Source organism: Charadrius vociferus, unplaced genomic scaffold (assembly GCF_000708025.1).
Source record: "Charadrius vociferus isolate BGI_N301 unplaced genomic scaffold, ASM70802v2 scaffold36, whole genome shotgun sequence".
NCBI classification, from domain to species: domain Eukaryota; kingdom Metazoa; phylum Chordata; class Aves; order Charadriiformes; family Charadriidae; genus Charadrius; species Charadrius vociferus.
Window position 1 is genome coordinate 806,866 of NW_009649047.1, and position 24,116 is coordinate 830,981.

At 42.0% G+C, this 24,116-nt stretch overlaps 1 protein-coding gene across 1 annotated transcript in view; it reads left to right on the top strand.

The window, feature by feature from the left end:
- Positions 1-293: 293 nt before the first annotated feature.
- Positions 294-24,116, top strand: part of PINX1 (PIN2/TERF1 interacting, telomerase inhibitor 1) — a 63,654-nt gene continuing 39,831 nt past the window's right edge. Inside the window, exons 1-7 of the mRNA XM_009887946.1 lie at positions 294-312; positions 5,232-5,341; positions 7,631-7,723; positions 8,453-8,531; positions 9,127-9,135; positions 12,222-12,305; positions 15,060-15,136. Of these exons, the coding sequence (XP_009886248.1) occupies positions 294-312; positions 5,232-5,341; positions 7,631-7,723; positions 8,453-8,531; positions 9,127-9,135; positions 12,222-12,305; positions 15,060-15,136 (471 nt within the window). The remainder of the gene's footprint in view (positions 313-5,231; positions 5,342-7,630; positions 7,724-8,452; positions 8,532-9,126; positions 9,136-12,221; positions 12,306-15,059; positions 15,137-24,116) is intronic.

Sequence of the window (24,116 nt, forward strand, 5' to 3'; positions counted from 1 at the left end):
GCAGCCCCTCGGCTGCCCGCAGAAGTGCCTGTCCAATATCCGCCGGGGAACGCGCAAAACCAGCCCATATATACAACCCAACACCTCTCTTGAGGCCTTTAGTAGAATTTAGACAGGTTCACACCGTCTATTTCCACTAGGGTGGCCGCTGAGGTCGCCTGTTTCGAGATTTTTTAATCAGGCATTTTGGTTGCTGCCTTTTTCTGCGACAGAGGTCATAAAAGCCCCCCTCAGGGCTAGGGGCGCCGCGGCGTTCCCTCGCCACGCGCCGCCGAAGGAGGTAGGCCCCCAAGATGGCGATGCTGGCGGAGCGTGAGTGCCATTGCCCGCGGGGAGGAACGGCCATGGCGGGGCTCGGGGCGATCCTCTGAGAGCGGGGTTGGGGGGAAAGAGCTGTCATCCTTAGGGGGATGGCTCCGCGGGTGGGGGGCGGACAATATCGGCGGAGATGTCTCGCAGACGTGGTTAGGGGCGATATTTGCTCTGGGTGCCATATCTGTACTCTGTGTTAGAGGGCACATACCTTGAAGCTTTGGGGCTGGGGCTGTGCTGGGGGGGGCGGCTGCTGTGTGGCAGCCAGGCAGGATTTGGGGGAGCCCTGTGAATGTAGACATTGGTCTTTTGATCGCACCCAAGGTTGGCAGTTGAGCTTAGCTAAATTCTGGGTTGGTAAAAGAGAGTGGAATGTAAGGGATTTTAGGCAGGTGCTTCAGAAAAGGCAAGTAAATCCACTGATGTCATGGGGAGAACTCAGGGTAAGGCCATGTAGTTGTCTTATGCCTTTTATGTAAGGGTGTTGCTGAGCAAAAAATTTTTGCAGGTTTTATTATATGTAGCCCAATAACTTTGTTTAACTTTTTCCTGATATTGGAATCAAACAGAGCTTCACTCTTGCCTCTGAGGTGACTGAGAACTTGGGCTCCCAATATCTAAAATAATATCTAAAAGACATGCTTAAAAAACATTGGATGAATATCCTGACTGATAACTCTTTCACGGATAAAGCTCTTCAGTTCGGGATCTGGAACTCTAGGGACTGGCCAAAGTGGCAACTAAAAACTTTGGCTGCTTTCTCTTTCAGGTTAAAGAAGCATTTCTGTAAAGTAGCCTTTGCTAGTAAATGTAAAACTGTATATGAGTAGAAAGACTAAACATGTAAATTTCTATTTAATGGGACTGATATATTTGTGTCTGATTATCCTGAATGTTCTTAGGTGGTTTCAGTAAGCTTACTGGTGTCAGGATCTAATGAACTTGGTTGTTTCGCTGCAGGAAAGGTGGACCTGAGTATAGTGACTAATTAGAAAGTATGGTTTCCAGTGGGAAATGTAGGTGTGAATTGAGGAAAACAAAGTTGTATTTACATATATAATTTCCTAATTATTTTAGATATAAACTTTAGTACCTTTTAGTAGAATTTGTTAATTAATTTTAATTGGACATTGTACATTGAAATAATCATAGAATAGTTTGGGCTGGAAGGGAGCTTTAAAGGCCATCTAGTCCAACCCCCCTCAACCATCTAGTTCAACCCCTTGCCTCGAGGAGGGACATCTTCAACCAGATCAGGTTGTCCAGAGCCCCGTTCAACCTGGCCTGGAATGTTTCCACGGCTGGGACATCCACCGCTTCTCTGGGCAACCTGGGTCAGTATGTTAATACAGCTTCTGTATATACCGAATTCTAAAATCAGGTGCCTTAAAACACTATTCTAGTTGCTGAGGGCCAACTTTGTGGAGTTGTATGCCTTTGTTCATCACCTTCAGCTGTAGTTATGATTGTGAGGCCACGTTTCACACCTGCATTTTTGTTTGCAGTTCCAGATCAAGTTCTGATGCTCTTATTAATATTCATCCTAAAAAAGAGGGGGGGAGGTATTTGGTTTTACTACAGCTCATGCATTTCAGAGACTTAAAATAACTTCTCAGTGGTACCCAGTGACAGGACAAGAAGCAGTGAGTGCAAACTGAAATACAAGAAATTTCATATTTTTTTTTACTGTGAGGGTGGCCAAACACTGGAACAAATTGCTCAGTGGGGCTGTGGAGTATTAGTCTGTGGAGATACTCAGAACCAGACTGGACATGGTACTGGACAACCTGCTTAAGCAGGGGGTTGAAGATCTCAAGAGGTCCTTCTAACTTTTGTGATGCTGTGAACTAAACTGAGAAAGGATAAACTCGATCATTCTATGCTTGTGTAGTGTGAATTAAAAAAAAAAAAAAAAGTATCAATTGCAGAAATGACCGAAGAGTTAGCTTTTGTTTTTCACTTTTTAACACTTTTTAACTTTTAATAAATTTTGATTAACTGTCGATCTTATTGGTGCTTATCAGCAAAACAAAAAGTAAATGTTAATGATGGGTTTTATAGCTTGGATTAAAAATAATATCCTTTCTGTGGGCAGTGTATTTTAGAGGAATTTAACCTGTTTATTATTATACCTGTTTATTATTATGTCACCATATATAGGTACACAGCAGGGGTTTGGATGGGAACTGGTGAGGAACTTCCAGAAATGATAGTTAAACACAGAATTAGTCTTGGTAAAAGGGGTTAGTAATTGATCTTTTTCAAATCATAGGGTATCGGAGTGAAGTATCTAAAGAAATAATGCATTTCTCCACTGGATGGTGCTGCTTGCCCAGAATTGCATTACTATCTCTAGCATCATTTTATGACCAACCCAGAAGATTGGTGTTAACTTCCAAGCTGATTTTTTTAGCTGGAGAATAGTATGCTGTTTCATTTCTTGCTCGTAAGACATCAGTGAACAAACATTTCTGATAAATTTTTGACTAAATAGCCTTTTTTTTGTTGCTTGTTTGGAGAAGAGGAATGATTTTATGGTGGTTGTATGTAGGATGGAGTTGTTCCTGGCTTTCTTAAATACTTCTCTACAGGTGAAAGCAAGTTTATTTTCTTGTGTCTAGCTTACCGTATTTGAAAATAACAGTGTGTTAACCTGGCAGACATTGAGGATTAATCCCATGATGGTAGTTAAAAGGTTTGAAGTACTTGGATTAAAAGTGCTGGGAAAGGGAAGGAGTCTTAAAATTTCAAGCTTGAGAACTGTCTGTATTAGGTGCCGTGGTGTTTTGTTACCAGGGTCCTCCTGGGAGTAAAACATCTTAGGCTTCCCTGCAGAGGGATATTCAGGAAAATTAATAGAAATTAACTTTTAAAGTGGATTAGTTGAACTACATCAAATAACTCAGTTTGGAAGTTAATTTAAATTTGCACATTCAGTTGACACCTATTACCTCTACTGTGTACACAAATCCTTAGACACGTATGGTGGGTTTACAACTGTAAGCGTTGCATCCAATTTAATTTCTTGGGATTTGCAAAGTCACCACCTGGGGAACTAGTTATGGAAAGCATAACAGAATATGGGAGTACTTAAAATGTTGTTATAGTTAGATTTAAAAAAAAGGCATTGAACAGGTAATTTTTGGTGACTGAGTGAGGGGAAGTTGATCTTGATTGAGAGATTTTTAAACAAAGGGACAAATTAAGAAATACGATTGAAAAGAAGGGCCGCTGCTCAGCTGGGCAGCATAACCTCTATGGAATCGCTGCTCTTTATTGTCCTTTATGTTGTCTGTTTCACTGTCAGCTAAGGCCGAAAGCAACAGCCAAGGTGTTCCCTGTTTTAATTGGACTTAGCTTTTGCTGCCAGCTTGATAGCTTTTTAGTTCATTCCCTCCACAAACCACTGGAAACCTGGGTCCTTGGAGATCATTTGCGTCTCGGGTGAGGGAAGATAACAAAGCACATTAATTGTCCCAGATTGTGAACCACTTCGCTGAGGGAGACAGTTATTTTTCTCAGTGGGGCAGCAGGGAACCCTAATTTGCTTGGGTGTTTAAAATCACAGTCCACGGTGACTTTATCACCTCTTGTTACCAACACAGGCAGGACTTGTAGTAGAAACTTCTCTGAAGACTCCCTGTTGGAAATAAGTTGTTTTCCCGTAGAGAAGTGAACCAAGCGAGTGCTGTGTGGATTCCTCTCGGTCAGTTAACCTATTGTAAAATTTTTTTTATGGACGGTTTGGGATTTTACAAAACTTTTTCAGACTATTACTTTTCATGGGGCTGCCATGCAGCACCTATTTTGAGCTTCAAAGCTTAGGAAGTGTGTTAAAAAAAGCCACCATCGTGCATTCTGACAGTATCAGTTCTTCTTTAAGAACGAAACAAAACTGGGCAAAAAATGAATCAAACGGTCATGTAATATTCTATCCCTCTGGCCCAGATCCGAAGTGTTGCATTTTAGGGAAAGATGACTTCCTGATTATGTTGAAAGCGCCTCAGTGGACTTGGCTTCTGACTGGCTTTGTATGGCCTTGGGTTAATCGGTCATTTTTGATCCACAGTTTCCCATCGTGTTTAATGGAGTTTGTAATCTTCCTGTCTCCCATTCTTTGTTTGTCTTGTTTATTTAGGTTGTCTTCCTGCATATGTTTAGGTGCACACTTAAAGTGACTGGTTAACTTGGTAATTTTTCTCCTTTGATTTCAATGAAGCTATTCCTGATGGTAGAGGCGAGCGCACGCATGTGGGCCTGGGGGACTGTAGTTTCTTTAGCCGTTTGCATAGGACAAAGGAACCTTGATTCTCGTTTGGATCTCTTAACACCTGCAGTAATTTCCGGTGACTTTTCAGTTTCCAAATAAACCATTTTATGGCAAATCCAAAAGCTGAAATCCCACTGGTTTGTGTTCTGTAATTCAGTTTCTCTGGTCACTTATGTCTGATTTTTGATTTGGCTTTTGTTATCAAGGCAAATATTAAAACTTCTATGTTCTGGTTAAAAGGGAGACTGGCCAGGGGATATTGTCCAGAACTGGGAAAGCCAGCACTGAAGTCTCATCCCCTGTAGATTTCATGTTGAAGCCAGATGTAAAACAAGGTTGGAATAAATATGGAATTTAGGCCTGTACACCTAAATGGTAATCCTTAAAGCCTTCCCTGGATTGCAGCCCATCCTTAGGGATGACAGCTTCCATTGCAATTTTACTTTGGCATTCTTCACACTAATAATTAACATTTCACTGGCCTTTTTTTGCAATATAAGATTTAGTAAATTAAACCCCCAAAACATGTTTAGTCTGGCATAAGTTCTGCGTTTTTTTGCAATGAAGAGCTTTTCTTGAGTTGATGAAATGCTAAGAACACCGTGGAAACGTAAATAGAGCCTGTTTGAATTTTTCCTTCCTGCTCTAGCCCGGAGAAGGCAGAAGTGGTCTGTGGATCCACGAAATAGTGCTTGGAGTAAAGATGAATCTAAATTTGGCCAGAAGATGCTGGAAAAGATGGGCTGGTCCAAAGGAAAGGTAGGATCTAAAGGAGACGTCTAGCTGAAGGGTGGAAGACTGCTGGGGGACTCTTGATCTCAGTGTTTAAAACAGTCATGTTCTTTCTGTTTGATTTATTCTCTTAAGTACACAGTGAATTTGAGCAATGTTAGATTTTTACAGTTTGTTACAAAGGTACTCGCTTGCTTGTGCCTGTCCTGCTTTCTAGTTTTAATTCCCTCTCTTTGACAAGGTAATGTCTCCAAGTAAGAGCAGGAGTTGGCACATTAAATCAGGTGATGGTTAAAGACTTCAAGTTGCCTTTATACCCTCAGTTCTCTCCCTGGCTTTTGGTAACGTTTAAAGCAACTTCAGGACCTGCTTTAATCTTTTACCTGTTTTTAAAGGTTACTTCTGATGCGTTCCTTGAACAGCCAAAATGCAGCGTTATGTGAGCTGTATTTCTTCCCAGCCCCAGCCTGTACCTGTGGGGTGAGCTGATGGGTTTCTGGTGCTAAGAATAATCTCTAGGTCAGTGCAGACAGCTGCAGACTTCTCAGCTGCCCCTTAAAAGCAGTTTAACTTCCACAAAGGTGCCTCAGCAAAGCTGAGATTTGGGCCTGGATGTCAGCGTGTTTAATGAAATGAATGCCCACAACCCCCCTGCAATATTTATTTAACTCTTCTCCTAGATTTCCTGTCCCAGCCTTTTTTTTTAAAGAGGAATAAAATTAGGACCATTGTCAATTCTGTGAATGCATTAAAACTTAGAAAAACAATCCTTCTCTTGGATTTCTCAGTATAGCTCAGTTAGCTTACAGTTAGCACATATATATCTGGCTTCTAACTGCCTCTAATTTCATGAACACGCAGTGGTACCTGATTCAAAGGCTGCTGAAATCAAGGAACTGGCATTGGTTTCGCTAGGCTTTAGACCAGACTTAAAAGTATGGCACTCGAGCACTGGTTTTTTTATGTAAATTGTATGCATAGGGGGTTTATGCGTGTAAGTTTAAAATAGATATCTAAACCGGAGTAGAAAGAGTGCTGTTAAATGTTCTGATTGTATTTTAGGCAGCCAGCTCCTCTGACTGCAGAGAACACCTTTGCCATTATGAACGCTGCTTGTGTCAGGGTGCGAAAAGAAGGCCTCGTGTTGTTTTCTGTCACCCCCTCCCCCCCCGATCTTCTTCACAACAAGTTTCCTACTCGAGCTACCGCATCTTCCTCTACAACAGTTATAGCTGTACGAGAAGGATTTATCTCTCCATTCCACTACAAACTCAGACAAATGGAACCTTAATTTGATCAAATTAATGGGCAAAAGCCCATCTGTGCAGCAAAATTAAGCTGCTTAACACTAGTCCTGTTATTAGTTGTATTGGAATTGGGTCACGGCAGGATGTGTACCCAGGTGTCTTTCTTGCTTCCATGATTTTTGGTTAGCAGAAGTTTCAAGGTAAATTTTCCACCCCAGTGACCAAGTAAGCTCTACTGGATTCATAATAGCAACAGCCTTTTTTAAATATGAGATATGCCCGGGATCTGTCCACAGGGCTTCTCTCCACTACTCCACCACATACGTGTTTACTGTAGCCATAGACTTGGCTGATGATTTGTTACTGGTGACTGATTAGCGAAAAAGCAGGTAGTTACCATGAATAAAGTTTTAAACCAAATACTTTGTCTTTTTTTTTTTTTTTCTTTCTGATTGTACAATTAAGAAAGATAATACCAGGCCTAAAGATTGCTTCCCAGATTTGAATGATTATGTTTTTTAGGATAGAAAAACCTGACATTTGTTCGCTCCAGTATCTTCATCAGCTTCTTAGTGTGAATGAGATAAAAGAAGTTCTTAATGTCCTGCTAGCTCCAGTCTGACCCTTCCCCTCCCTCTTTCAGCTTCATTCTGCAGTGTACCTTCTATGTGGCATTGCGCTTACAGCCGTTACGCAGCTGCCTTCCCAATGACGGAGGTATTTGTGGTGAGAGGCATGTTCTTTTTATGTAGTGTCTTGTTTTAAAATTGTAAACACTTTGGACTTGCCTAGGAATGTCAGGTGGCTTCCCGATTAATCACCCAACTACTTAATGGTGTTGCTATTTTAGTGTTCATAATACTTTGCTGGAGGCTTAAGTAGTAAATTAAAAAAACCTTAATATCTTGTGCGCTAATGCCTGCGAATGAATTCAGTTACAGGGAAGCAAATAAATAGTAGTTGTGGTTTCTTGCTATATTTCATTGCAAACTGTCTTACAGTAGAAAATCTCTAGTTGCTTAGTCACTGCTGGGAAGTCCTTACATTTTTACTCTTCAATCCTCCTTAGGGTCTTGGGGCTCAGGAACAAGGAAATACAGAACATATCAAGGTTCAGGTGAAAAACAACACACTGGGATTAGGAGCAACCATCAATTACGAGGTGAGCACTAGACCCAGGTAAGGAAATGGCTACCATTTCAGCTAAAGCACAATCTTTGTAATGGGACGTTAGTGAAATCTGTTGCCACATCTGGTGGCAGCATGTACCTATGCGAACCTCTCTGCGGATACTCTTGACCTGGAGTTTGGTTCTGCTTTGTTGGGTGTTTCAGGACTAAGTACTTGCTTGGAAAGGTTACAGTGAATTCTGGGAGCAGGCTGTTCAGAGATTTTTATTTTTTTTTTTTGCTTCCAAGCAAATCACTGAAATACTTGCTTTCTCCCTGTGCCTTCTGTCCCTCTTCCTGATACAGTCACCTTTCTGACTGGTGTTCAGGTACACATGCAGGGCAGAACATGGTCCTAAAGGTGCTTGTCTCATAAACAACATGTTAAGTAATTTTTGGTGCTGGAAAAAAAATCACACTAGTATTTCCTGCCCACTTTTGAAAACATCTTGCACAGACAGGGGACGCGCACAGCCAACAGCAACTCAGTATTGTTTAGGGACTTACAAACACAACCCTTATCATTTCTGCACTTGGGAGTGACTGTAGTGAGCTGTTAGCATTGCCACCTGTGGAGCTTCTGAGGGTCCCTCCTTCCAACAGGGATTGAGTATATGCAATTGAGTTACTTCTTAGTGTGCAGAGTCTTAATATCTGTTTTAGCAAAACTTCTGTTAGTTCTGAAGACTTTTGCCTTGTGTTCATGTGGGTGATATTTACAGGACAACTGGATTGCTCATCAGGATGACTTCAACCAGCTTCTGGCTGAACTGAATGATTGCCATGGACAGGGTGAAACAGGTAGGTTCGTGCTTCACTCAATCAGATGCTGGAAGCTCGGCAGAGTTTCCATTCTTTGTCTTTAAAGGCTAGCTGAAGCCCAATCCTTTGGGCTGCTAATAGTCTCCTTGCTGAGGTTGACAACTCTCCCTTCTTCCCCTTCTCCTACAAAATCAGTGGGAGCTGAAGGACATGTTGCCATCCATGTCCGTGCTCAAGTTTGTTTCCCTGGATGTGTAGATCTTGGTGGGTTGGTTTTGCTCTCAGTCAGGCCTCTATTAAAAGCTTTTTGTTGGGGAAAGCGAACATAAAATTTTGAACTTGTTTGTTTTATCCAGGACCACGACATGGGGGACCTTTTGCTGGGATGTACTACAGCAGCACTTGTTTCTTTATAAAGCAACTGGAGCCAGTATGAAGGCTCACAGTGCAATCACTCGCCATTGCAATGCTTTTCTTTTTACTAATGAACTGTCACACCTGGCTTCCATGCTCTGGTGGTTTCTTAAATACCTACTTTTCCTGTCCTTAGAGAGCTGCTTCTTCGCTTTTGCCTCAGAGTTATGCATCTCTATTTTGAGTGTGGTATAATGTGATTTTTGTACCTCTGATGTAGAGCACACAAGTGGGGAAACTGCTCAACTTTCCAGAAAGGGCTATTTATAGTCTTTTAATTTTGAAAAACTGTGCACGGTTTGACCTTGTTTTGTAAAAATCAAGTTATGCAAAAGCGGTGGCTGTGAGCTTACAGAAAGAATTGTACACTTCAGTTGGCTTATTATCTCTTCTTTAGTTAGACTCAAGTTTAAACTCTGATTATATCTCTAAATAACTCTCTGTGGAGTGGTGTTAAACCAAGGGCTTCTGTTTGGAGACAGCAGCCTGTCCACGTGCTGCTGGTGGCAGAATTGCCAGCTTACTGAATTTAGCAACTGCTCCTTCCTTTGCTCACTCATTCATTCTTAACGTTTGAGCACAGAAGGTTTTCTGGAAGAGGAAAGGCAGAAAGAGCAGGAAAATCATTTCACAAGAAGGATTAAACTTGCTTTCTAATCTTAGCGAACTAGGATTAAAATTCTAAACCTGATGTGTTTTTTTTTCTTTTAATTCCTGTGTAAGTTATCTTTGTGCATTGGAGCCCTAATCATGGTTTGAGGCCACAAGGTGCTAGGTGCTGTGGTTAAAGTCCTCAAGAGGTAAAATAGCATATCCTAGGGAAATTCCGAAAGTTCCTTTCTACCTTTATAACTAAATCCTACCCAAGTTCCAACTTGAGCCATGGGAAGATCAGTTAGGTGTAACTGGTGGGAAACCTGCAAGCTGATGAGCAGAGAGCTGAAATGACTTGCCCAAGGACACAGTGAGTCAGCACGGAGGCAGGTTCGTTGAGCAAGGCTGTCTTGTTCCTAAATCTGCGCAGTTATTCCCTGGGTCATCTGTACTTATGCAAAGTGACCTTTGAAAACCATATTTTTCCCTGTTTTACTCCGTTATTTTCCCTTGATCTTTTTAGGCACCGGGACAAGAGTTTTCAATCACTGAGGACAAATTTGGGTGCACGTTAAAAATTCCCAGTCGGAATCACGTTTGGTGATTTGCGGACTGCAAGTGTTGCTCTGAAACTTGGTTTTTTGGCAACTGTTTAAGCTGGCAAAACTCATCCATATAACTCTGCCTGCAGCTGTGCTACAGGATCAAATGTTACATTATTGGCCATCATCCAGTTTCAAATTGCATTAAAAGTCAGCTGAAAAACTTCATTGTTCTTAAATAACTGGTGTAGTTGCCAGAGTTGGATTGCAATTAGAGATCGGGAAGGAAGGGCCCCATGGTGGTTAGTATGCCAACATTCAAATATCCTTGATGTACACCGTTTTAGCTTTCTTTTCTTTTTTCCTAGCTGAGCACCTAGTGAGGAGTTTTAATTCCTGGCTCTTTTCCTGGGATAATAAATGATGATGACTGTCCCTTTCCCATTCGTAAAATGGGGCAACGACGTGCTGCCTGTGTCTGTAACGTGCAATTCTGTATCAGATTTGCAGTAGAAATGACACGTGGCTTTATAGCTATGACTAAATTTCTTTAAAAAGCACGTTAGTGTTCTTGCAGTGCTTGCAGAGTTTGTCGGAGGATTTAGCAGTCACTGGAAGATGCAGGGATGTACCTGCCTGTCCATCGCAAGTGCCAACACGTTTCAGTAGTGAAATTCCTCCTTGAAGGCACAAGGTGGTGCTGCTGCCCCTTTTGCTGTCAGAATAATGTGGAGGAGGAAGCCCTGTGGAATTCCTTTGCTGTGTAATGTTCCCTTTGGTAGGAGTGGACCGGAGAGCAGAATTAAAGTGCCTCGTTCCTGGTCAGGATATTTTAGTTGTGATGCTAATTTTCCCTGTACACCTCTTTAATTGAGGATTTTCAAGTTGACTGCAAACTCTGTCTCAAACTGGGTTTGCTTGTCCTTCCTCTTCTCGTTAGGGCTTAGTTTATAAATGGAAGAGGAGACCTCAGGCTGCTTTCTGGTAGTCAGCTCTCCCGCTGCAGGCCGTGGGTTTCATTTTTAGGGCAATGACTCTATCATCAGGTGTCACTACCTATCAAACAGTGACGTGCTGCGATTCCAATGTCAGAAAAGCTTGGTCTGCAGAGCTGTCAGGGGTGGGAGGATACGAAAAAGGTGACTCAACTTGGCCCTCCGGGTATGGGTTGATTTCCCTATCCATCCCAGTTACCACTGGGAGTAAAAAAAAACCATCTCACCAGAGTAGCCTTTTCTAGAGTTACAGAGCAGAGAATTCTATGGTACGTATTTCTTTTCAGGACAGGACTAATAAAGGAGTTATTAACCGGAGAGCAGGTTACCTCCTTCTGAGAATTTCTTGTAAATTATCAGGCTCTGTGGATGCAAAGAGTACATCTGTACCAGTAAAATAACCTCCCACGGCACAGGAACTTGATATCTCTACTGCTAAATAGTTAGACTAATCCTTCACGTGGTGTTGACCTGCACATGCTAACATTCTCCCGAACAACTCCTGAGTGAATTTGGGACTTAGCCAACCCCAGGGACCATTCCCAGTGGACAGTTTACATGCAGCCCCTCTTCTGCAAGCTAGGAAAATTAAATAATATGAACGTGGCAATTTGTTCTAACTGGCCGCAGGGACAGAAAAGCTCTGCCACTGTTTAATTTCCTTACATAGATGTATCGGACTATGTCCAGTTAGAGGCACTTCATGTCGTGTTAGAAGTGGAAAGCCTGTCTGTGTGATTTTTTTTTTTATTTTATTTTTATTTTTCCCCTTTTTCTTTCTGCCCTGACAGGTTTGGTATTTTTGTACTATTTCTTACGTCTTTCTCAGACTCTGGCACTGGAGATATTTTGTAACAAACAGCACAATAAACCCTGACTTTTCTTTTCTTACTGCAGAAATAGTGTGTTAAATCAGACTTTGTCTTTGACTTGGAGTACCTGTATCTGCCTTTTCAAATTGCATTAGATTGGAGATGGGAAGGCAAGGAGATGTGGCAAAAAAAATCAAGCAGTAACATGTCTCGGACAAAACTTACCACGTTTCCTTCAGTAATATGTTGTGATATATTGTTGAGACTTGGTTTTGAGAGAGAAAGTTAGATACGCTGATGTTTGAATTTGTTGGTTAAAGTGCCTCTAATGGGATTGGAACTTGTTTGTTTGGTTTTGTTTTTTGTCCTCAGTGAATAATCAGAAAAAGGCATTCAGTCTCGAAGAAAAATCCAAATCTTCCAAGAAACGTGTCCATTATATGAAGTTTGCAAAAGGTAAGAGGAGTTTTGTTGTTTCGTAAGCTCTAGCTGAGATTAGAAAAATAAACCCCAAACCCACAAACATGTCAAGGTGATCTGTTGCCCTCTGGGGTCTAAATTTGGCAAGTAAAATCTTGGTTTAGAACTACCCCTGGCAGCAACTTACTTAAAGCTATAATATGCCGCTTCTCTTCATATTGGACAATTTTGGATGGCTTTAGGCTGATATTGTTGAATACAACAATTTCTATCTGAAGGAACCATCAGCCGAATAAAGGAACAGTGAACATTCTGAGCGCTCTGTGTGTGGGCAGGGGATGGGAGGGGGAGGAGGAGGTGATAACAGCGTTACTTGGGCATCTGCACCGCACTATCCTCTGCAATCTCCAGTAACCCCCACTAAGAGATCATGTGGATAAGATCAGTGATCAGATTAAACCTGAATGCAGGAAGAGGAAAGCCCTCTTACATCTATCAGATGCTTTATTGGATAAATCAGGACAGCGGTTGGCGGCCACAGAAACCGCATGAAGAACTCATGGAGTTTAATAATCTATTTCTTTCTTGGAGTGATGACTTTATTTCAGCTATCCCTTGTTTTGGCTCTTGACCATTGTTTGATCCCTTGCTCCGTTCCTCTGTTGGTTACGTTCCCCTTTCACGCACCCACATGCACGTGGCGTGTGTATATATGTGTTCCAGTGTAAGGATAGGTTCAGTTTCCAGGAGTGGCTAATTTATTGTACTTAAAGGACTATGTAATATTTCCTGATAACAAATGCCTCTGCTAAAACAGAAGTAATTGACATCTGAATAGAGGCCAAATTCTCATATTGGGGTTCGGGTTTTTTGATTAAATAATTCAGCCTAGGAGTCAAACGTGTTAACATGACCCTGCCACTTTATGACATTAAACGATTAAATTGGTTCAGGGCTTGCAAGTGCAGAGGCTGTGGCCTGTTGGAGGTAGTAGCAAAGAGGATTTATTTTGATTTGGATTTAACCTTCTACTAACTATAGCGAAAAAAGAAGTGTCTTTTGAGCATGTAAAATATGAAGCAAGGCTTTCATATTAACAATATCCCTTTTTTGTTTGGCTGCAGTGTTTCTATAAGGTAGGCACCTCTTTGATTGTACCCTCTGTGGTCTAAAATGGGGGAAATTGTCCTTTTTCAGGGAAAGATGAAAAGTTATCTGAGAGAGGCTAATATTGTCGTGGCCCTTGTTGTTCAAGTCCGATCCTGCTTCCTTTTAGACTAAACAAGACGAGCTGACACAAAAGCGGGAGAAGGGAGCAGCAACGACAGAAAATGCAGTTTCCGTTTCTGGTGCCGTTTTGTAGCCTCGCTGCTGGAGGTACATCGGCACCAGACGCAGCTTTCGCAGCCACGCTTGGAGCTGGGAAATACACACCAATATGAGATGAAGACAGTGATTTCAATTGCTTTTCTAGTAGCTGTTCCGCTGTGATGCTGCAAAAGATTTGGTCCGTCAGCAAAGTTGGTTTGCTCTTGGAGAATGCAAAAAGAGAAGGGATACAGGGGGAGAGAGAGGCCTGGAAAGAAAGCGTAGGGCGAGAGGAGGAACAGCAGGATTGTCAGTGTCATGTCCCAAGCCTTGGCCAAGATAAAGCTGAAAACAGCCACCAGTCTCATCCACTTGGGTAAAGACACCTAGAGGCTGCCCAGTGAGACACCAGGAGGTTGGGTAACCCTTTCTCCTCTAGGTTGGTGTGTCTGCTTACCTTCTGTGGGCAGTTAAGGATCCTGAGAAGAAAAAAAACAGGTGGAATAGTCAGATTTATTTTTTGTTTGTTTTTGTTCATTAAAAGTGCTTAGATTCATTTTGAGGTCAGTGATTTTGGAATGAGAAAATCAAGTGGAGTAAGATCCCACCAGGCTCCTTAGAAGTTGGCCTCTCTGGGCTAATTTTGTTTCTTTAACTTTTGCTGATTTTTTTTAAATTTTTTTTTTTTTAAAGAATTTTCTGAGACAAGTTGTGGACAGCTCAATATAAAGGCTTCTGCGCTGTGGAATTGGCTAAACTTTTGCCGGTGTCTCAGAATATCATGTCACACCCTTTTGCTTCCCCTTCCCTGCTCCATGTCTGATACTCATGTAGCCGTATGACAGACAGAGAGGAGTGATGGTCCTACTGGAACTCAGCGAAATATTTGCTTCACCCTTGAAATTGTTTTAAGTTGGAATAATCCAGTGCGTTGTAGAGATGGAGGTTTTGCTTTTCAGAAGCAATTTAATGAATTAAAGAAAAGTCCCCACTGAGTAAAGATGAGTATTTAGGTTTTTATTTCACTGTTTGGAGGAGCTATAACTACCTAAGTCTGTCAGAGATGGGAAATTCTCGTGAGAATCCTAAGATGTGCAGCTTCTCGCTGAACTTTTCTTGTGTGTAGGAGGTTACAACTCTTCTTTCCCTTCAGCATAGTGGAGGCTGCTTCCCTCATCGTCCTCTGACAATTGCAGCATCAGGTGGGGGAAAACAAGCTGTTATTTTCTGTTTCCCTGGGGGCATCTACCAGCAGGCCGTGGTTGTCTCCTCACCAGCCTTTCCCTCTACGCGCACGCGTTTTCTGTACATGAGCGCCATGGTCAGCCTTCACTTAGTGTCTTTAATGTTCTCCTCCTGATTTTTTTTCACCTTTAAAAACAATTTCTCTACCTCTGTAGGTAGTTTGTATTATCAAAACATGCCTGTCATCACCAGATGTGAAGTTAGTGGTGGTTTTGGTTTTTTTCCCCTTCCTTTCAGGTAAGGATCTCTCTTCGCGCAGTGAAGATGATCTGTCCTGCATATTTGGGAAGCGACAGAAGAGTATGAAGACACAGGTAAACAAGAGGCTTCAGCTTTCTCTTGTTTCTATGCCTATTATCCCTTACAACAAAACCATATTTAAATGTCTGTCTTCTAATGGGATTACCATACGCCCATCAAAAGCAAGAGGTCTTCTCCCTGTGAAGTTACTGTTGTTTCCATGTGAAGGCTGCAGGTGGAAGGCTGTGCTCTGAACCGTTAGGAAATAGGAGTGCGTTTAATATGTATTTTTGTGAATTTAATGTCTTTAATAATACATAATTTTGTGAATTATCATGATGCAACTTGTTTGGAGTTAGGAAACTTCAGTATTTTAATTTTGCACTTCTTAGACAATATACATTGCAAAGTAGATAAATTTTGCTTCATCTGAAAGGTCCACAGATACCCAAAATGACATTCAGTAGCAACTGGGCAGTCTCAACAAACTGCCCTTATTTTCACAAGAATTGGGAAACAGCTGCAAAGACTTGCTTATCTTTGAAGAAAGGATTCAAAGATGGCTTGAACACTGGTAAATATTTTATGAGAAGACTTTTCCCCAACTTTCTGTAATGAGATCAAGGTTTGTACTAGGATTTATTTTATTTTATTCATGTATTCATTAGCATCTTGCACTTGCAGAGAATAGTCCTGCTATATCAGTGTATAAAATAACAGACTTATACTGCAACATGACTAATGCGTCGAGAAGAATTCTTTGGAAAAGATAACATCTGGAAAGCACAAATGAATATGTTGCAGGAATTGCCCTGTTGGTTCAGAGGTCTTTGAAGTCTCCTGTAGTTAGAGGGAAAGGTGGGGGTCTTAAATTGAATGGAAATTTCTGAAATACACTGACACTTTGCTTGTTGGGCAGTACTCTTGAAAATTGTGCTGTAACTTCACTGTAGGCCACTGTGAACTTTGGGAGGGGAGGAATAGGGGGAAGAATGTGCTAAGAGATCCTGGATAGTAGTGAAAGTGATACAAGGTTTGTAGCTGTGTAAATGCTAGGGGCAATGACAAGGGAGCTTGTGAAGAACAAATAGTGATCTACTGGGCATTCTTCACTGGAAAAAACTCTTGCTATAAAATAAAGAATACTTCAGTGGGTTGTCTTGAACACTTTGAAGGATTTGGTCTTGCCATTATTCCGCATAGTGCTATAATTTCAGTGAAGGTGCTGTAGGTTTTAGAGTTATTGGTGGGACACAGAAAAATGTCAAGTCTGTTTTCTGAGTACTGTTCTCCAAACTACAAAAATACGGTTACAGTTAATTAAACTGGGAGGTTAGAAGAAATTGAAACAAATTAAGAACTGTCCTGTCTTGTCTGCCACTGTGAAAAACACTCCAAACCTTTGTTACAAGTCACATGGTTTGGCTTGAAAGGTAAGAGCTTGGGAGGAGCCCATCAGCCACAACAGAGCCCATCTTAATTTATTACTGTCTTGAAATAAGCATTTGGGGGCTTCAAGTCGGTGAGAGCTGTTAGAGGTCTCAAATGCTGTAGGTAAGCTTGCACCGTCGGAGCCCCCTTGATTAATACTTGCGATCGCCTAGATATGCCATGGATCTACATCTTAGCTCCCTTGCTGTTAGATCAACACGAAGCAAGACAAACTGGGATTTAATGCAAATCAACAGTGCTATGGTTAAGGGAGTAGATTTTTTCCCACCCGTGAGTTGTCCCGAAGAGTTGGTCTTGTTTTTTCTCTGTGTCCCCTGTGTCTTTTGAAACTAAAAATAAGTTTGGAAAGTGCTGTTGCTGCTTCTGGGACTTTATCCTGCAGAGTGTTTGGTCATCTTTTGGTAGACACTGCAAATAATGTGCATTTATGGCCCCAAATAATATGCATTTAGTATAAGTTTGTGCATGCATTTGCTGCTTCCTTGACCGATGCAGTGGTTGGCAGTTGGCTACTGTGCAGATTTCCTTTTTCCCCTCGCTGAACACTAAGCTAGTGGTTCAAGGTTCTGGCGAAACGTCACAGACTGTTCCCTGTTAAGCACCCAGATTTCCACATGCAAATACAGGCAGGAGGTAATGTAATTTGGAGCTGCATTGTCGTCTTCTGGCTACCGTCTGCTGCTAAGCAGCCACAGGGATAGAAAGCCAGAGGCAGCACAATTGCTTTCCCCCCCCGCCCTCCGCCTTCCTTTCCTTCATGGATCAGAGATCTGTGGAGTTTGCACGGAACAAAAATGCATTGCTCGGGCCCTCCAGCTCTGAGCAATTTCATTTCATTGCGCCCATGAACTCTCGTGATCCCTTTCCATCATGTTGCAGAGCCTGGTCCTTAAGGTGGCATAAATGGAACTGCCCTGTGAGGATCTGCGATCCTGTTCTCTGTGTGTGTTTGCATTCTGTTTTGAAATCCTCAGGCTCTGGGCATTTCCCTGATGTGGCAGAGAGCGCACTGCAGGAGCAGCAAGGTGCTGTCACTCTCCTGGAAGCGAGTTGCTCATATCTATTCCCGTGCAAAGATAATGTAGGAAGAGTCCTGGTGTCCATTAGAGCCCTGGGGTATGCCTTCAGGCTGTGGCATGCTGCAGTCCCTTTTAATTGCAGCTTTTAATTGCAGCTCCTGCTCTGTACAGCTGTTAGTAACAGCTGTACGTTGCTGTCCCTGCTCACAGCAGATGAGGACAGTGTCCATACTGTGCCATAGGTGCCAGAACTGCTACTAACAATTCATCTGATTGCAGGTTCCCGGCTGTAGTTGCAACTGAGATGGTACAAGGAAGTATCTTGATCCTGTAGCTTGAAGTCCTATCTGTAAAGCTCTTCCCAAGGTATTAGATTCATCCTCTTTTTTTCAGAGGTGCAGTTTGAGAAGCATTCGGTACAAATTTGATTTGGGCTGAACGACCTGTCTTCAGCTCGCAGTACAGTCGTCATCTTTTGACAAAGATATTCAGCATAATTCTATTTCCCATAGTTGTAGTTGTTTCGGTCCAGGATCAAAACCATCTTGGGTATATCTTCATGGAAATATGGAGGAACTGCTTTTCATAGAATCACAGAATTATTGAGATTGGAGGAGACCTCTGGAGGTCTCCAGATCGACCGCCCTTCTCCAAGCGGGGTCAGCTACGGCAAGTTGTTCAGGACCTTGTCCAACTGAGTTTTGACTATCTCCCTCCCTTAAAGCCTCCAATTTAAGCCCCCGACAAAATTCAGTGGATGGATGAAAGCGATCACTTAAGGAGCAGAAGATGGGAACATTTTGAATAACAAAACGCTTATGCTGTAAACGGACTCATTTGGGTGATCATTTGCAGTTCCGTAGGCATCAGAGACACAGTGGAAGGTATGGAAATGTTTAAGGATGTATGCTATTGATGGTGTTATGGCCAGGTTTTTCATCTGAGTGAGTTCTCTTATACCTAAGAGCTATTGTATCCATGGTCTTTGAGCTTTCCTAGTTCTATAAATGGCCTAACGTGCAGTAGATCCTGGCAGTTGGGATTACATTTCTGCTCATCTGCACTGTTGTACCAGGTCTGACTGGTTGACTGGTGTTATACCAAACTGTTCCTCAAGATTAGGCAAAGGGGAGAAATAAGTGAAACCCAGGAAACTCCATCTGTGCTTATGGTCAAATGGAAACTAGTGGAAGGGCTCGAGGCTAAGTGATGTGGTCTCTGGACCAGCAAGATAATCCTGGCTCTTCTGAAGTGCTTGTCAAAAATATGTCCCCTCTGAACTGCTGCTGTGATAAATGGCGTCTCAACAAATTAGATATGTCACAGAGACACCGTTCTAATTAGTCATGTTTCAGGCTTTTCTAATACGATCATTAGCAATCGTTTTATGATCTTGACCTGCGGAGCAGTCTTTGGCAGAAGATGTTTTGTGCAAGCTTAATCTGTCTTAACTGTAGAGCTGATCTCAGGCTCAACTTTTAAACTGTCTTGGTCGCCTAGGACTGATCTGGCTAATGCGTCTCTTCTCTTCCTTCACACTGACACTACTGCAGTAAGCGGGGATGTTGAAATTTGGGTTATCTGCGTTATCAAAGGAAAAGGGAGTTGGCCAGAGGATTGTAAAGATTGCAAAAGAGTGGAATCGCAAAGGATATGGAAGGAAATGTGGTTTGCCCCTAAGGGTCGAAAGGAGTTTCTCTGGAAGTGGTAAGACCGAGATATTAGTTTAAGCTATTGTTTTGATGGTTCTGGGATGCGTGTTACCATTCGTAGGCACTTGAAACCTTTAATTCTCCTGAATGTTAAACATAACAGTATTTTTTTATCAGTATTATTATTTTTGATAAATCGTTTGTCCAACTAAAACCTCCTTAATAAACTACACAGCCACCTTTGTTTAATAATAAAAAAATAATAATAAAAAGAAAATCAGGGGAAGAAAACAATGGCTGGGCTTCAGAGTGGACCTAAATTGAAAACGTCTGCAGTTTTTTCCCAGGGAGAGTAAGTGATCGAAAATATTGAATTGTAATTATGATGCTCTCTGGAGACTTACAGTGAGGACCTGTTTTGCAGGGTAAGATCTGCCAGACTTTTTTTGCCCCCACTTTCCCTCTGATTTTCTCACTTGCTTAGGAACACTGGGAGCTGGGGAGACAGAAAAACAAATTCCATTAGTTCCTATCTGGTTGAACTTCCTGGAACCCCCACTATTTTTTTTTTTTTTGCTTCTCAGAATTTCCTTCCTCCATCCAGCTGTGTTTCCTGATGAAGCCTTATCACTGGAGAAAATGCTCCTGAGTGAGACTGAGGATTTGGGAATGAGTTACAGACGGTCCCAACTTGGTTGCAGAACAACATGATTCTGGCACTGATTTCGCTTTGGGGGCTGGGGGAGTAGTTCTGATTTGCTGGCGTGTTTGTAATAACTCCGTTTGAGATGCGTAGAAAACTGAATGTTTTGCATCCATCTCACTTCCATGTCTCAGGCCATTTGATGAGTAATCTGTTTCCTCCAAATTTTTGTAACTTGGATGTAAACCTGCGTAAGTTCCCTTAAACCACCTAATCCAAGTAGCCCGAAAGTCTCGAGTTCGTGGTGATTTCTTCCGCGTTAGTCATTAGAAATGTAACTATCCACCCTGTTGCTTTTTCACTGGTTTTTTTTTTGTTTTTTTTTTTTTTTTTAAATCAGGAAATTGTCTTCTGACACATTTTGCAGAACTTCCTCAACTGACTTACATTTCCCAGCACTTATCAGAAAAGCATGTTGGCTAATCTTAAGGGACATAACTGAAAATCCATTAAAGTCTGGCTCTGCCATGGGCTCGCTGAAGCTATGGGTAAACTGATGCAATTCCCTTCACCTCAACTTTCTCTCTGCAAAATACCAGTCAAGATATTGGAGTTTGTGGGTTTCACAGTTGTGACTTTAAGGCAAGTTGCAAGTTCAGTCTGTTGGGTTTTTTTTATTTTATTTTACCCCTGACAAATATCTCTATTGCAGACATGGTGTATAAATTAATTTTGTGTTCCTTTTTGAAGCGCCGTCCGGGAACAAAAAATAAAAAACCTGCAGAAGAGAAAAATTAGTTAAAAATTAACTTAGGTTTTTCACTGTTCTGCTTTGGAGACCGCAGCTAGCATGAGGTATTTAGGACTGAGAAGTAGAACAGAAAAAGGACATCAAAAACCTGGAGAGAGTCCAAAAGGATTTAGTAAAATGGGCGACAGGGTTAGAGGGCATGTCCTAGAAGGAGAGAGTGGAGGAACTGGATACATTCATGTCAGAAAAGAGACAGAAAAAGATGACCTCTCTGCCTATAAATATCTGGGGGTCGGGGGGAGGGAGGAACAGAGGAAGGGAAGGGATAGTAATCAGGGTAGGCAAAAGCCAAGAAGGGTAGTGGGGGTGAGAACTTCAATTAGAGAAAGGAAGACACAAGCTTACTCTTCGGCAGGCTTCCTCACAGTGATGTCAGTGAGGCAGTGGAAGAGTCTCCTAAGGGAAATCCCAGCTCCTTAGTAAGTGATGCCAAGAAAAAAAAATAAATTTTAACACTTTTAGACCCGATGGAATAGGCAAAGACTAATTGATTTAAGTAAAACATCTCCCAACAAGTTGTTCCGTGAATGGCTCCAGTACTGCTGCTTGGTTTCCTGGGGTTGTGTTGTGCTTGGATTCCGCGTGATTAAAGGAGATGAGCTCACGCTGAAATCCTTGTCCACGTGCGTGCTGATCTGTTGGCCTTCTCTGTCCAGCTGCCTGTTCTCATGAAATAGTTTAGAATCTTAATGTCTTTGAAATCTCTAAGCTTCTGCTAGGTTGGATTAAAAAGTTGCTGGAGGGAAAAAGAGTGCGTGATGTACACAAATGTCTGGGCAGAATGATTATGGAAACTCTGCTTCCTTAAGAAATCAGAGTAAAAATGTAATTGCTGTCAGCATGTTCCGGAGGAAGACAGTAGGAAAACACTGAGATAGTGTCTTTAACATATTTCCTTCTTTTTTTTTTATTATACTTTTATTGTCAGAGAGAATACTTGCATTTTTAGAGGCACTGAGTATCTTGTGCCTAGGTATTAAATTATCCCCAGGCTACAGAATTTGTCAGATTTGGGGTTAAAATTTAGAACTGCACAGTACTTATTCCTATATATGACTTGACCGTTTCAGCACGGAATCGCGTCATGTGTTTTGTGTCGCTGGGAAGAGTGAATAGAATGTTTTACCACGAATCAAGGCAAATGAAAACATAGGTAAGAAAAGGTGGGATTTCATCCCACCCGACTTTATTGGTAGAAGCTGTAGGCACCTTCTCCAGACTCCCCTCACAGTGATGAGGCACAGGTGCCCAAACATGCGTTCACTCTCTCCAAAGATGGAGATGACGTATGAAGCCGAACCTTTCCTAGAGATAAGTGCCTCTTCCCTGATCGTAGAGGACATCAAACAGTGAGGTGCATCCTATCCAAGAAGTTATATTCCGACTATTTTCTGTTTCGGTGCAAGAGCTGAGTGTTCTTGTAAGCAAGTGATTACTGCTCAACCCTCTTGACCTATGGAGCTCTCGTGAAGGCTGCGTTCTTTTAATTTCATTTTTAATACTGGTTAGTGGGAAGAGGCTGGTGACCTAGTGGCGTAGTCAGCGGGACAATATAATGGTGCTGTTATGCCTTTGGTATCCCCAGGAACCAGCTTCTGATGAGAAAGGTTTCCGTCAGCCTCCGGTTCACTGTTGCTTTTACCAGTGTGGCTTAACTTGCTACAGATTTTTACACTCGTGATCCGGGAGGTGGTAACACGCAGCTTCCAGTGCTTTGGTTCTCCTTGACTTGGATGGCAGCTCGCTGTGTTCTGCAGCATCGCTGTTAGAGGATGTCTTTAGGTTTGTGTGGTCGTCTGTTTAGTTTTCTCTTTCTGACCCTTTGAGTGAAATGCATTAAAATTACCGTTAGCAACGGCTTTTTACTACATCTGTAATACTGCAGTTGCTTTTTTGGCCTCTCCAGTTTTGCAGTGTACCATGGACTCTAAGAGCCAGAAGGATAATTTTCTAAAAAAAAGTGTGGAAAGTGTATTTTTTTTTTTTTTTTCTAAAAAAGGAGTGGAAAAGCAGCCCCAAAACCAGATTTTGCCAGCAATGAGCAGTACAAAGCCTTTGCCCATGCTTGAGGGGCAACCAGGACAGGTTGGTGACACAAACTGACAGTGGGGACAGCGTGACCATACAGCTGAAGGGCTGAATGCATCTTCAGTGTGCACATTAAAGGCAGAGCAAATCTTCCGGCAGCACAGACTAGCATAAAGTGGATGTAAAACCCTGTTGCTTTGAGCTGGTAACTTGTAACACCGTATATAGCAAGTCAGAAAAACAACGAATTAGGCTCAAGGTGTTAATTTGCGCCATATTTTTAATACTTTTCCCTGCAGATGAGATTGTTCCAGGAGCACCGGTAAAAACTACTGCGCCCAGCATGGTGTCCTAATAGTGCTTTTGATGAAAGGAGGAAGAGCAAACTATTGATGTTTTGTTGCCTATTCTATAAGCACCTTGTTAATCAACCGAGGATAAATTATTGCCGTTCGGATATCAGCAGAGAGGGAGAGGAGGAGATGTCTCCCAATCTGGAAGAAATGGTGCTTTTTCTTCTCTCTTCATTGGAGAAGAGCCTTGCCTCTAGCGTTAGTTCCTTGGGGGGGTTGTTAGGAACAGAAACAAAACTGGGGGAAGCTCTTTTGATTTATCTTCTCTCCTTCCCTTTTGGTCACTTCGATAGGCTTAAAAAGCCGAGTTGGCTTTAATGTGTTACCGTTAGAGACCATGCATTAGCTGGAATAAACCATCATGCCTCACAGTGAAAAATATCCCTTGATTGGCTAATTAATCAGTCAAAGGGGAATGACATGGCCCTCGGCTTGAGGGACTCTGCTGCACAGGTAAACAGGTCATTGATAAATGGTTTACCCGCAAATTCATATATCAAGAAAACTTAGTTGTTTTTTAACTACACTTTGTGTGAAAGCTGCGCTGCGTTTTTGGAGGTGGATTTTTGCTGCCCTTGCTTTTTGCATTGTGGGAGTTTTTAGGTTGTGAACGTTTTCAAGAGGAAAAGCCCAAACCAAATTTTGTTACGGTTGTAGTTCTTCTGTTTTCTGAATTGCACAAAAAGCCGCTCAGCTTTAAAGAAGGAGGGGGGAGGGGGGGCAGAAATCATTGTCGTGGCTATGTATTGAGGTTGAGTGGGTCTCTAATCAGAACAGCTGATGGTTTTTTGTCGTTTAAATACTGAGACTTTTCAGTGGGTTTTATCTTATCCTCAGGCACTGCACGAGCAAAGCTGACATCCCTAAACGGGTCTAATGAAATCATTGGGGAAAATATATGAAGTGAGATGCAGGTCTGTGTTGGTGAAAAACTACATCTTATCTGATTCAGTGAGTACTGGCTTTTGGCATCTATATATGCTGCATTTTGTTATCTGTATACTGTATAACACCTTATCCTGAAAAAATGGTTCCCCAGTGGGATTCTTCACCAAGAGTTTAAAAAAAAAAAAAAAAAAGGGAGGGAGAAAACACA